The 15,094-nt window shown below is 37.3% G+C and overlaps 1 protein-coding gene across 3 annotated transcripts in view; it reads left to right on the forward strand.

Annotated features, from left to right (window-relative positions):
* The window catches only part of EML5 (EMAP like 5), a 103,431-nt gene extending 92,472 nt beyond the window's left edge, over positions 1–10,959 (forward strand). For 2 of the 3 annotated variants that reach the window (XM_032188779.1, XM_032188781.1), the window contains 9 exons: positions 1,213–1,370; positions 2,021–2,135; positions 2,601–2,789; positions 2,983–3,155; positions 3,898–4,060; positions 4,822–4,925; positions 6,667–6,820; positions 7,268–7,368; positions 7,665–10,959. In XM_032188779.1, the coding sequence (XP_032044670.1) occupies positions 1,213–1,370; positions 2,021–2,135; positions 2,601–2,789; positions 2,983–3,155; positions 3,898–4,060; positions 4,822–4,925; positions 6,667–6,820; positions 7,268–7,368; positions 7,665–7,701 (1,194 nt within the window). In that variant the 3' untranslated portion in view covers positions 7,702–10,959. The remainder of the gene's footprint in view (positions 1–1,212; positions 1,371–2,020; positions 2,136–2,600; positions 2,790–2,982; positions 3,156–3,897; positions 4,061–4,821; positions 4,926–6,666; positions 6,821–7,267; positions 7,369–7,664) is intronic. The other variant, XM_032188780.1, reaches the window with a different exon arrangement.
* The last annotated feature ends 4,135 nt before the right edge of the window (positions 10,960–15,094 follow it).

Consider the following 15,094-nt stretch of genomic DNA (forward strand, 5'->3'; position numbering starts at 1 on the left):
ACATCTCCAGGGATGGGGCATCCACAGCTTCTCTGGGCAACCTGTTCTAGTGCCTCACCACCCTCTGAGTAAATAATTTCTTCTTATCATCTAATCTAGGAGATTTCAGAGCTTCATGGCTTCCTACAAAGTGAGAAGTTATCTTCCAAATGCTAGGTGCTAGTGATGCACAGCCCAGGCATTAGTTGGTGTTTTGGAACCCTCAGTGAACTTTATTATGGAGGGATGCTTCTTAGCATATAAATTGGGCTTTGTGCTGAATGTCCTGGAGCATGATATGAGGTTGTCTGAGGATGCAAAACTTGGAAGCATTTTGTAAAAAAGATACGCAACCTGAATGAAGTGACACCTGGTGCGTTTTCCATACTGCTTGTAGGGAACAGTTCTGGAAGTGCTGCTATTCCTTGACTTTTGTCTCAGGAGGAGCTGGTTCAGGTGCTCTAAAACAGGTTAAAAACAGCCCAACAGTTATGTCGTGAGGATGGTCAGAGGATCTGCCCCCATGTTTATCTCCAGTGCTCTTTTACTTACTCGTTCATCAGGGGCACCACCACCACCACCCCCTTTAAATAAGGATGTAGAACATCAGCGTCACCCAGTTCAAGGAAAGTGTTCTTGTCAAACACATGCATATTATATAAAATACTATACAGGACACTGAATTTGAGGATTCTTCCTTAGTTTCTGATGGTTTTCAGTGTATACTAATAAGTTATCTTTAAATACACGAGGTTGTTATTTTTATTACCTTCCAAAAATAGGAGGCAGAGAAAAAGGAAATCAGATAATTACAGTATGAGTTAATAGCAGGCTGTTTTCTTCATAAACTACTAGTTACTGTAATCATAATACATATAGCAAGATGGTACAAATTACCTGTTTGTGTGGAATGTCAAAACTGTTCCTGGTCTTCATCTTTAACAACATTTGTGCACACCTAATAAGCTGAAAACAGATAACACTATAGCTGAATTTTAAGTCACTGCATTTTTTTTTCTGCAATGTAGAGCCTATTAGCTATAAGAAACCATGTGTTTCAGACTTGAACAAAGCAATAGCAGCTTGTTCTGACCCTACGTGTCTTAATTCTCCTACATAGGCATACAAAAAAGCAATCTAGACTAAAAGCAAATGGTGATGATCTTTGTTTCTGAATGTTTTTCTCCTGCCTTACTCAGAATCAGTTGATTAGTATATTTTTCCTTTTTTCAGAATAACTTGACATTTACGGGTACTATCAGTGGAGATGTTTGTGTTTGGAAAGATCATGTCTTGATACGAATTGTGGCCAAAGCTCACAACGGACCAGTTTTCACAATGTATACCACATTAAGAGATGGCTTGATTGTTACAGGAGGCAAGGAAAGGCCGTGAGTCTTATTTATTTATTTATTTATTTATTGCTTCTGCAAGCACATGTATTCTCTAAAAATGATTTTGGTTCATACTTTTTAATGTGGAGTAGTTGACTGAGATGTCAAAGCTGTGAGGAGTCACCTTTGGATCGCTGAATAGTAGCCAAAGTGCAAGTCATCCCACATGAGCTGCTTGTACTTATTTTTTTTCCATTGACTAGAAGAGACATGATTTTCCTCTAGTATCTTTTGCAATTTATTTCACAGCAAATGTGTTAAAAGACATATATATATCCTGTTTCCTTCAACTATATTTTGATAATTGCTGCCTGTCCTAATAATAAGATGGCAATTTGTTCACATACTTCACTGCTCCTTTGACTAGACAAATTCCCTAGGAGATACTAATTCAGACTAAGCTTAGCAGTGACCATCTTAGAGCTTGTTCTGTAAAGTAGTACAGTGAGGACTTTGAATCAGTAGTTCTTGCTTAGCTAGGAGGCTCATCACCTGTTCAATAAAAACTAATGGTTCTTTAATGATTTAAAACAGATTTAAATGCCTCAGTTACAATAAATTACGTTAAATTATATAGCTCTTTCGTGTATTCATTGAGTTTTTTGTGCCAGCTGTTATATTTGTTGTTGTTCCTGGTTTCTTAATAGATCAAAGGAAGGAGGAGCAGTTAAACTATGGGATCAAGAACTGAAACGCTGTCGTGCCTTCAGACTGGAGACAGGACAAATGACGGACTGTGTTCGCTCTGTTTGTAGAGGCAAGGTAAAGGAATCATCATGACTTAAACTTTTTTTTTTTATAATCCATGGGTTGATCTATGGCATTAAAAATATGACAAACTATTTGCTTTCTTTTTCTCTTAGTATTTGACATTAAATGTTAGGCTGCAAGGTGTCTACATGTGACTTTTAAGAATTAAAAGTTTTAGGAGGTCTTAGTCTTAATTAGGTTAATATTCTTTACATATTTGATTAAGGACTAAGGATTTCTTTTCTATTTTCTATTCTTTTCCACATTTCAAATATCTGACTTGCAAGCAATAATTCCACTGGTGCATGATTTATCTACCTCTTTGTACTCTAGGAGATCATAGATGATTTTAAGAAGTAAATTAGTTTTGATTTGATTTAAGCAAACCTTGACTTAACTATAGCTTTGGTTTTTATTTTTATAGTCATGAGTAGCCAATGTATTATATCATAGATAATTCTTCCACTGTTGTTCAAGGGAAAAATTCTTGTTGGCACAAGAAATGCTGAAATAATTGAAGTTGGAGAGAAAAATGCTGCATGTAACATTCTAATTAATGGTCATATGGATGGACCAATCTGGGGCCTAGCAACACATCCTTCCAGAGATTTTTTCCTTTCTGCTGCAGAAGATGGCACAGTAAGACTCTGGGATATTGCTGAAAAGGTAGGTGCTGAAGAACAGTTCTTGTTTTGTAAAAAAGAAAAAAATATCCTAAACGTGTGGTGGTGTTGAGGATTCAAAGCTTGCTTTTTAATGTATTCTGAAAATAATTCATCTGATACTATAAAGCATAATGTACTTTTGAAATATGAACAGATAGAGACATTTACTTTTCTGGATTCTTATTTCTTCACAGAAGATGCTGAACAAAGTCAGCTTAGGGCATGCAGCTCGTACTGTTTGTTACAGCCCAGAAGGTGATATGGTAGCCATTGGCATGAAAAATGGAGAATTTATTATCTTGCTTGTGACATCTTTGAAAATTTGGGGGAAAAAAAGGGACAGAAGATCAGCTATCCAAGATATCAGGTCAGAAAACTTAATGGCTTTGTATGTTCATAGTATTCTAGAAATTCGTATTCTTTTGATTTTGAAAAATACAGTTTCATTGTGTATTTCTGAGGAGCATTGCAATGACATTTCAGAGCTGGAATTAGTGAGTGAATTACAGAGTTTGATTATTCCTCTACCAGGAATAAAAAGAAAGGATGAACTACATGAAGTTAAGAAATAGCCATCAGTCAAAAAACAGGCCCTCTACAGCAGGTGGAGTCTCAGGTGATACTGACAAGGGTTAGATAAAATGAAAAGGGAAGGGAAAGTAAATGGAAAAATAGGAAGAGACCATCCTAATCAGGGGGCGTATCAGTAGGCATAAAAAGGAACAGGGTAAGATGATGTGTAGGAGGTAAAGTGAGATCAGAGGTTTACAGAAAGTGACTGGATGTCATCACAGAAGCAATGGAAATGCCTCTTCTGTCAGCTTGCTCTTAGTTATGGTTTATTAGAAGGAATTTATTCAGCAGAAGGAAAACTTTGCTTCCATTTCCTGAGTCATGTAAAAGCTTACTTAAAGGAGGAAAAGACTGTTCCTTCTGTTAGATAAATGAATCATGAATGCTCCACCTTTCTCTTCAGTTCTGGTTAGCATAAACTTGAAACACAAATTAACCTGTGTTTCTCAAATCCTATATTACACCTATTGTAAGTGCCAACCTGTATTACAATTTACTGCAAGTATATATATTCATAAAGTCATTCATCTGTTCAGGTTTAGCCCAGATTCTCGTTACTTAGCAGTCGGTTCCAGTGAAAATGCAGTGGATTTTTATGATCTGACGTTGGGTCCCACACTAAATCGAGTCAGCTATTGCAAAGATATCCCAAGTTTCGTGATCCAGATGGACTTCTCTGCAGATAGCTGTTATCTCCAGGTATCAGTCATTCGTTGTTCAAGATACTGAATAGCAAATGTACTCATGACAGATACTGTGTAACTACTCTCCTTTGACAACTACTCAATTTTGTAATGAAGTGTCAGAGTAGTAGGTTACTGTCACTAGACTGTTACTTTATTTTAGTGGTAAGTGGATGACATAAATAGTCTCTGTGAAAACTAAGTACAAGAAATAAGCATAGAAAGAAGAAACAGATTTCAAAATCACTGTAATGGGTTTCCCCTGCCTTTCTATTTCCCAGATGCAGATGGGTTATCTTAAACAAGGAAGGAGTACAATCTATCATTCATTATGTCTCAGGGAACTGTGAATACTTCATATCCCTGACAAGAATGGTAGCATTGCACTTCTTTTCAGTTCTAGCCTTCGCAGAGCAGCATCAAAACTATGGTGTTAGAATTTCCAGCCTTGTGCCTTTTTTATTTATTTATGTTCACATATACATGACAAAATACACAATGTATAGACAGAATTAATATTATGGGCAGAATGTGAGATGTTTCAATTACATTTTATCGATTAGACATTTTAAAATTGAATATGTCTTACTCTTTCTTGCTGATGCTTTATACTTGCGTAGATTTTGGAGGATTTTCAACTCACTGAGCAAGATGATTTATGAATAGACAATATCAAGAAAATGCTTTTCAAAACCCTTTAAAATTATAACCTCATCATTTAAAATAAATTCATTTATTTTAAATTCTTATGAACTGTTGTATGTGCGCATTTCAAAGGTCTCTACTGGGTCTTACAAAAGGCAAGTCTATGAAGTGCCTTCAGGAAAACAGCTTGTGGACCAGGCTGTCATTGACAGAATAACATGGGCTACATGGACAAGGTAAGCAATTCACGGGTTGACACCTGTTAAAATGCTTGCAACTTCCAGAAGCACCTACTGTTTAAAAGTATATTTCATCCCTTCATCCAGTCAAATACCTTCTTTAAATGCATCCATATACTCTGGCAACATATCAGGTAGGTACTCTACAGCAAAACAAAGTGCATAGCATGTTCTCTTGGTAGAACATGAGCTGCTTGACTGGTCAAAGTATCAGATAAAAACTGATCTCTCTTAAGTGTGCCTTTCTATTCATTATGTATCTCTAGTTTCCTTTGATCATATCTATAGCAGCCTCAGTATTTTTTAATTCTGCTGTGCAAGTTGCCTGGACTAATTGCAGTTTTTGCCCCAAAATAATGATTTGGGGTGCAACATAATGCAAAATAACGATTGGAGTGCAGGGAAAACTAGAATAATTAAAAACAAGAAAAGATAGCACAAGACTGATAATTTGAGTTTTATTATTATATCATTAATGCTATGTGTATACTAAAACTGCTATTAACATTTTCATATGTTAATATGAAAATAATATGAAATTATGAAAATGATATGAAAATATGTTAATATGTTTTCAAAAGTTGTACAAAAGTACCTCAAAATACCTTAAAGTTACTACAGTTAATTAAAATGGATTTAGAAATTTTGTGAAGAATGAAAGCGTATTATATTTTATTATATATTTAAATATATACATTTTATATTTATTATTTTACACTTTATGCAAATCTAATTTCCTTTCCCTAATTTTCGGCTCCTTGCCTGCTTTCAATTATTGCTTGCAGGCAAAGCAATAATGTCTCAGGCAAAATTTGAGATCCATACATGTATGGATCAGTTTAAACAGTATTAATTCTGAATATTTTGTTGCTAGAACTATGAATTTTTCAGAGGGCTCTGAACCATTTTGCTGGTTTTTTTTGTTCCCCTCCTGCCCCCCCCCCCCCCAGTAATCCATTTTTGTCACCTCTTTGATATGAAAACAAGAAATGTATGGTTTTTGACCCAATTCGTTATGTTTGAAGTAGAAAATTCTTTCTTGAGTATAATATACTGTGCTCTGATCTGTGGGAAAAAATCACAGAAAAAATGTCAAATTATACACCTCCTAACAAGTGATAGAATGCACATTTCTGTGCATTCTTGTAAGGCAGCCCATACATTGTAAGCACAGCTGAATAAAAAGCAACTTTGGAAAAGGTTTTGCAAATGAAGTTTTCTATAAATGTCTGTTTGGGAATCATAAGATAATTCTGTTTAGAACAATTCTTTATTTTCTTCCTCTGTCCCCTCCCCCCCATATTAATGAATTGGACTTAGGCAACCTTTTCATCTAATTGATATGAAAATGTTATATTCTCCTTATGTTCCTGTTAATTCTATTTTTTATTATTATTCTCTCATAGTTAAACCTTATTCATCCAACTCTTGTGCTATGGCATTCTTTTTTTGTCTTTCTTCATTTTTGGCAAATGTCACTCCGCACTGTTGTTAGTACTATTAATACGTCTTTGACTGGTTAGTGTGGTCATGGACCACAATATTCTTGGAATTGTAAGACTGAATAAATTTCAGAAGCAATTATAGAATATTATAAACATTAGTTACAAAAAAAGAGATTTTTATGTCTAAGAATAAAATGTAAAAATTACATTTTTTTTTAAACCTGTTACATTAGTAAAAGCTGTTCACTGTTTTCCTGAAGTTTTCAAAATAATCTCTTGCTCTTCTGTTTCAGTGTTCTAGGGGATGAAGTAATTGGAATCTGGTCCAGGCATGCTGAAAAAGCTGATGTTAACTGTGCCTGTGTCTCTCACTCGGGAATCAATCTTGTAACAGGCGATGATTTTGGCATGGTCAAACTGTTTGACTTCCCATGTCCCGAAAAATTTGTAAGAACTTGTTTTTTGCATAGTTACTAAAAAAAAAAAATAATTCACTAATACTGGCATGGTTAATTTTCACAATTTGAGACTATACTGCATAATCAGTTTGCACACATCTAATGAAAATCATATTTTCAGTGTTAGGGATTTTATACAAAGTTTCTAGACATTAATTGTGTGACAAAATATATTTTGAATTGTTGTGTTAGCTTGAGCATTGTTCCCAATTTGCAGATACTGTCTCATTTGGAGACAATTTAATCTTTATTGCAGCTCAGTGGGAGTTCTTCACATCTTTCACATCTGAAAACCTGTGTAACATTCTGAATGATGTAAATATAAGAAAGAATAAAAAAGTAGATAAACATGCATACTTGGTCTGATTTACAAGGACATAGATTATTTACATTCTGTCATTTTATTGTGTGTTTTTTTTGTTTGTTTTTTTTCCAGGCAAAACACAAACGATTCTTAGGTCACTCTGCCCACTTAACTAATATTCGATTTACAAGTGGAGATAGATACGTGGTTAGTGCAGGAGGGGATGACTGCAGGTACGTTTCCTTTCTGTTATTGTCCGAAAGTACATATACTGCAATTCATAGCAGTATAAAGCTCAAACATTTTATCTCTGTTTTTCTGTTTGTATGTAAAAGTGGTTATTTGCAACAAAACAAATAGTTCAGATGTTAATATGAACAGTTAAGATTTACTAAATTAAAAAAAGTATATTTCTGTATTCAGAGTGTATCATATATTTAACTGATATTTTTCTTTTGACTGTATTAGCTCTTTCTTTTAACCGTATTGTCATTTTACATCTAATTTTTTAACCTTCTGGAAAATACAGCTTGTTTGTTTGGAAGTGTGTGCATATGCCTCACTGAGGGAGACATGGAGACTTGCAAAGAGGATGCTGCATGAAGTACCAGGCATGAAATACCCAGGATTGCAATGTGATATTCTACTGTGCCCTGCATGCTTAAGAAATGGTGCTGATCCAAGACACGGAGCGATCCGTCTCTGAAAGACAAGTATCTAGAGTCTGTCGGAAGGATAGACTGTAACAAATACGCTGAGGCCATTAGATTTGCTTCAGTAATCCGGGTTTGTATTTCACTCACTGCCAGATGTTGAAAATGAAATACATGGATAAAAGGGAAAAGGGAATTGTTGGTCAATGTACAGTTTCACAGTAAGATCCTGGGTTTTTAATCAAGAGATGTTATTTCTGACCTAGTGCTGTACATTGATCTATTTTGAGCATGAATGTTTCTTCTTTAAGTTTTGGGGTCTGAATATCATTGAAAAAAGAGTATTCCATATTTTATTACTGAAAGAAACCATATATTAACTCATAAAAATATAGTATTTTAATAAATGTTTATTATAATGGCAAATGATATTTCTATGATTGATCAAAAGGAAACAGAACTTCCTTCTGGTGAAGCAGAAAATAAGACAGCTGGTTCCTTAGGACTTAAATATTTCTGTATTTAGAGGCCTGGGTCACAATCATGTCTGGTGAAAGCTGCTGGATACGCATGATCTTCATGGCTAATTTAGTGTTTTTGTTGCACTTAAACATTAAATTAGTTCAGTGAGCAAAAATAGATTTGCTCACTTTGCGAGTGCCTTGCCCACAACCTAAAAGTCTAACTCCAATTTTTGCCTTTTGAATAAAAGTTATTCTCAGTGGAAGAGAGATTATTGCTGTGTTACTTGAATGGGCTGATAGCCTCTATGCTGGAATAGTGGACTAAGGTGAGGATTTTATAGTCTTCATAACTGATAAGGCTTGGAATGTCACCAGTTGCAAAAATACAATTTCATAGCAATATGAATTGATTTATTTTCTCAGCATCATAGGGGGAATTCAGAGAGAATATAAACTTTCCAAACATTATATTTTGTACATTTGAACTTTTTAACAGAGTTGGGACTAGCTGGGAGAGGTGTCTACTCAGATTTCTCTCCTGATTGTAAAAAATAAAAATAAAAATAAAAACGTCCAATCATAACGCTTCTTTATATGGACCTGCTGTCACCTCTAGCATAAGTGCATTTATCTCATCCTGCACCATAACTGAGTTGAAAAAACATTTCAGTGATGGTGAAAACCTGAACAAAACTGTTTTGGATATTAGTGAGGAAGGTTTCATCAGCTATTTGTCTAAATCATGTCATAGAAATGCATTACAGACTGAACTTGTTTTTAATCTGTGCAGTTATCTTTCATTCAACATAGAAGGGAACAAAAGTAACAAATTATCAGCGCTACTCACAATGACATTCTGCTGTGAACATAAAGATCTCTGTCTATGTAAGTCAGCATTACTTTAACGATGCCATTTGTTTAGGTCAGTCAGTAGACTTGATATTATTCACCTCTTGCATTCTCTTATGCCAGATAAAAGTAAAAATGAAATAAATCTCATCCGTTCTTGTAAGCATCTTGTGTGCATGGTGGTTATAGAGGGAATGGGAGGGTTTGCTTATAGGAGGGTGAAAAAAGTTAATCAGCCAGACTTCTGTGCTCTTCTAGGTCCAAAAATGCTTATTATGTACTCTAAAAGGATAGTTACCCCACAGTCTTAGATAATATATTTTATATATCAAGCTATAACAAATATTTATTTTAAAGAAATTGATGAACTAGACTATTATCAGTTTTCTTGGCATGTTTTTTAGCAAAATCTTGCCAGTCATGCTGCTGCTATTCTACAGGATTTGTGGATCTGTGGATTTGGTTCTTGAGTGTACAGGGAAATCTTAGCAGTAATGGTTTTGATTTTAACGGAATTGCGTCTGAGAATTACAAACAGATCTGATCTTTTTCATGACCTTATTGCCTGCCGGCCTGTTTTATGTGAAAAGTAGTAACTGACATTTAAATCTTGGCCAGAGAAATCCGCAGTAGTGTGCTTTTCTATAGCTGTGATTCTATCCCCTGTTAAATACATCTGTGTAGGGCTTCTTGACATGAAGTTAAATTTTTCCTGCCTCTATTTTAAGGTTGCCCTTCATCAGTTCAAGATGGATGGCTGTTACTTGCTCCTTCCTAGTTTGTCCTACGCAGACTGCCAGATCAGAGTCCTTTTTCTGCCTTTTCACGTTTTCCCCTCAAATCCTAGGCTTGATATCTCCCAGCTTCCTGATCTTCTGTAGACCTTCATCCAGTGTTACAGATATGCGGGCTAACAAGAGGTTTGTTCCCTCTCCCTGTAGTATCATTGCTGGTCGTGCACCCCGACCTCTTTATTAATTATGTTGATCTAATTGTGCCTGTCCATTGATAATTTGTCATTGGTGCTTTTTTCCTGAAGAATCTCGAATGCCACATTGGTGGTGGAGTACCAGTGAGAGGCTGACGGGCAAGCTGCAGCAGGGCGAGCCTGATGGCGATGGTGTGAGTCTGAGCTGCCAGCTCTCCGTGCTGCGTCGTTCTCCTAAACCTCACTGCAGCTGTAAAGGGCTGGGGTGGGAGCTGGAAGCTGAGGAGCGCTTAGAAACAGAACTATCAGCCTTGTTCCTCCTGTTGTGGCCAGTTGGGCAGCTGGTATTTTCCATGACAAACTGCTTGGTGGTTTGCCAGGTGAAATGCGAGCAGCCTCAGGTGCAGCTTTCTTTCTGAGGACCACTCGGAGCGTGTTTTGGGTGACAAGTTGGGGTTTTCTGCTGAAGAGAGCAGCTGGCTGCAGCCGCAGTTCGAGATGGCAGCGTTGTGGTCTTTTTGTCTGTGGTGCTTGTCATTGTGCCTCATTCGCTGTTTACATTAAGTGCTACTGCAGTAACCTGTTCATTGTGGCCACCCGGATCAGTGCTTGAAGTGTGTGTGGAGTGGAACGGGCTGCCTGCCGTGACCCGGTATGACGGGGTGGGGAAAAATCTGGAATGTGGAGGGACTGGTGACAGCCTCGTGTTTGGAAGCCTTGCAGAAAAATGTGGGCTGAAAGGCTCAAACTGGCCTTTTTTGTGATTACGCAGTGCTGAGGTGGAAGCTGAAGTTCTTTGCATAATTTCTTTACTCATAATGGATGATTTTACTTTCTAGTTGAATTGTTTTTCTCTTCCTGGTGAGTAGCAAACATATCTTTGGGTTCTTAAAAGTCAGCAATGTTTTTTTTTTTTTTTTGTAATAAGAATAGAAGAGAACAGCTTAGTTGGAAGGGACTTCCAAAGATCATCTGGTCCAACAGCCTGACTGCTTCAGGGCTAACCAGAAGTTCAAGCACGTTATTGAGGGCATCATGCAAATACCCACTGAAAAGAAAAAGAAATGGAGAACTGATTCAAGAAAAGCAAAATGTCATTTCACTTTAAAAATAAATGTGCTCTTGAAAACTACTTAAATATGCTTAGGAAAGAAAAAATGAGTGAAAGAAAATCCAGCTCCTAAGAACAAACAAACAATTTAAAATAAACACATTTAGAACTGAAAATTGTGATTGTTTAGGAACTAAGGAACACTGTTTAGGTTAGAGAGAACTAGTAAGCCAAATGTATTGAATCATTTAGACTTGAAATCTTAAATTTCTCATTCTTAAGGAGGTATTCATTGTATACCTTTCAAATTTTGATAGGGAGGGCAAGAGATAGTATAAAATGAAAGATACAAGAAAACATTTCACATGATTGGTTTTGACACTTGAAGGAAAGCACGCATTCAGAGTACTTTCAATTTTGCTCAATGTTGGGGTTTCAGTTTTAGCAAGATGCTCATTTCAGAGATGCTCTGAACTTTATCCAAGTCAGGTTAATGCTGACTTGGAACTGACTGCACCATCAGAAGCAAAGATAAGTTACCTCCTGGCTCTAGAATGGGGAGTCCTGCCATTACTCCTCGCTCCCTGGGGTGCAGTAGTGGGACAAGCCAAGGATCTCGGTTTCAAAGACAGTTCTTACCCAGGCGAGGTGTGATGTACTTCCCTGTTCTGTTATCAGTGCCAGATGTGACAAGCCTTAATCTTTACAGATTGTTTTTATTCTGTTAGTGTAAGCTCTAGACAAATTATGTCTTTTCAGTATTTTGGACTAAGTGAATCATCCTGGAGGCTCCGCAGAAAGGGAAGTAGATTGCAAGTCACAACACAAATTGCCACATCAGTGATTTTAGCACCAGTAACTGCTTTGCATTTCCATACCCATGTTCTCATGGGCTTTCTTATTCTTCTTTGCAATCTGCTCTGTTTTCCTGAAGTTTCTGGCACCATTCAATTTTTGCTTATGTAGCTAGATACGTCAGCTTGCCAAAGCCCGCTATGCGTTTTCTGTACCAGTCACTGTGGCATGGTCAGACCCAGCCTGTTTCTTTGGTTGTCTCCAGCTGCTGATCTTCAACTAACTTTGATGTCAGACTTAAAACTCATTTCAGAAAAAAATAATAGTTTTAGGTGTGTAATATGTGCAAGAGCCACAATAAGGTTACCTTGCCAAAATCATTCATAAGTAAAAACTAGTGGGTGGGTTTGGTGGTTCTGATTTTTTCCCAGATGCTAGGACAGGTCATAGCTCACTGTCCCTTTCTTAGATTACCTGCAGCATTACAGCCATGATCTTAATCTATTTTTTGTTAACTCTGTTAAATGAGTAATCCATCCAAATCACCTTAAGAAAAAAAAGACAGTGTTCTTTTCCCTCACGATGTGGAGGGGGAAAAAAAAAAAGGTCTGAGCATGGTGACAATAGGCAGTTGTAACATCTGCTACCTTTTAAACAATGGAAGACAGGATGGAGGAAACAGGGATAGAAAACCAAGAAATACAAACCCAGAGAAGACGAGAAAGAGAAAAACAAGGTAAACAGAGGAAGGAGAGCTCATAAATAGGCAAAGGCAAGGTTAAAGGACTGGTGTTGGTGGTGGGTGGGGAGTCATGTCACTTGGCAGCAAAAGGCAAATATCTCCCTGCAGATGGAGGCTCTTCAGTGGCTGCTTGTGGTGGTAAGGACTGGTGAGCAGTAGCTTGTTGGTCACAGTGCTCGAGGAAAGGCTGCAGGCAGTGTTGTTGGCTCGTTCTTGGGAAGGTGCAGGTGCTCCCCTGTGTTGCTCTTTCCACTTCCATGCCGATGGGGCAGCCACTTAGTGCTGGAGTACAGCAGCTAACACCATCAGCTGCTGTTGCAGTGCATGCATGTTTGGTAACAGAGAGAACAGGGTAAACAGAAAAATGCTATGTAACTTTGAGAGCTCACCTAAAAGAATTTAAAGGTGTGTTTTTTTTTTTTTTTTTTAATGCTACTTGTCTTTCCCCCATAAACCAAGCATGGATTTGTTTTAATAGGCCTTTTCTGCTTGTTATCCTTATTTTAGTTTCCTGTGCAAATGGGCTTAAATGCTTTCTTTAAACAAACAAGTATTAAACCAAAGAAACGTTATACTTTGGAAGCCTCTTCACAGCCGGCCTCCTTCATTTACTGCCTCTTCCATTTCTTGGCTATTGAGACTTTATTCACCAGTTCTTGGTTCTGTTCCTGGCCATGTGCAGCTCTGCAGATGATGGACATGGCTACAGCCGTCTTTGGTCCGTCCCTGAGCTCTGGGTGTGGCCAGCTGATAGGGATGGCCATGTATCTGCAGGGGGCAATGTCAGATAGATGTGGGCTGAGTTTTCCTGCAGTGGTTCCTTGTCTCAGGCCTCCAAATGCATGTGTTGTTAAGTCAGGGGAGAGGAATGTAATACAGGCCTATGAATGCACAGCAGTAGAAATCGGTGAAGTAAATCATTGCAAAGTAAGGAAATACTAAGTTAAGGAAAACTTTACATTAAAAATCTGAACTCATTACAGGTGCTGCTTAAATGACTAAACTTGACTTTTATGGGTAGTGACTCTTGGTAAGAAGCACAACATCTGTGCACAGGTCTCTGAACTGCTTCCTGGGTACCTGCTAGAGGACAGCTGAGTTTGGGATGTGACAGCTGGAGTGTGTGTTTGTATGTGTTTGGGTTCATCTTCCAAAAGCCAAAATGCAGAGTTTTCTGTTTCTATTGCTTGGTGTGGGATAACCTCAAGACCCTGCAAAGTAATTTTGCCTTTTATTTACTTGTGGTTGTCTCTCTTGCTTTGGGCATAGATGTCATGTAGAGGCTTACTTGAAGAGGAACAAGAATCAAAAACCAAACTTGGCTTTTCTTTTTTTTTTTTGTAATAGCAAAAAAAAAAATATTACTGTTTTAGTTCCATTGTTTTAAAGATGTGTCTGACTCACACCATAGTATGCTATTCTTTGTGCTCAAATACTGATAGGAACACCATGGCACTGCAGTCCCTACAACTTGCCCAGGATACAATGTCTACTCTGACTTTACTCCATTCTTAAAAGCTTGTTGTACCCACCTAACTTCCACTTGGGCCTAACAACTGGTATTTTAAACTAGAGGATTAACATTGCTTATGCTTTACCTGTTTTTCATAACGTGAATTCTTTCACAGGGGACAAATATCCCAGTTATTTCATGTAACTGCAAATTTCATAAGGCTAGTGCCAGCATCAGGTGTTCCCACAGCGGGCCTGAGGCGGGAGGTGAATGATTAAGGATAAAGATGTAGACTACTGAAGTAAGTATTGCATTGGTGGGTTCTGAAAAAGGGATTTGGTAAGGGTGTATTTATGTTGAGTCCTCTGTACAGTTATAAGCTGTTCAGGGGGCAGAGTTTCCCATGTAATATCCAAAAATTTATTTGGTAGTTTTTGCCATTATTCTTGATTTTTTTTTTTCCTCCCCCAGGAGCCAACTTCCACTCCCCCCACCCGCCAAAACTCCCAAATAAATATTTCTTCATATGTAATGGCTGTGAGAGGTCAGTCAACTCTAACCACAGCCATGCTCTTACTACAGTGACATGTAATACAAAGCATTATGCTGCTGAAAATGAATTTTACATTAATGTATTTAGTTGCAAATTCGTGAGCTTGGAGGGGAGCATCTTTTCATGCCCACCAGATAAAAAGAGGGCATTTATTCTTCCCAAGAAACAGAGCAATTAAGTATCTTCTTCCAGCACATTACTTAACCATCTGAACACGTAATACTCAGCTCTGGAGCTGTAAATGGTCCTTCCATTAGTTCTATGAGTTTTCCAAGCACTAGTCAGGCCTGGGACATGCACTATATAATGTTCTTTGGGAATATAATAAACATACTTTCTAAAGAAACTCCAGGCATGAAAACTGGCACAAATTGCATAAAAAAAAAAAAAAAGGTTTTCTGTACTTTTGTGAAATGGTGGTGCTCTTGGGTAGTACCTTCCATATTTCTGGTCTGTTTTTTCTCTTTACTT

The sequence above is a fragment of the Aythya fuligula genome, chromosome 5 (assembly GCF_009819795.1).
Source record: "Aythya fuligula isolate bAytFul2 chromosome 5, bAytFul2.pri, whole genome shotgun sequence".
In the NCBI taxonomy this organism is placed as follows: Eukaryota; Metazoa; Chordata; class Aves; order Anseriformes; family Anatidae; genus Aythya; species Aythya fuligula.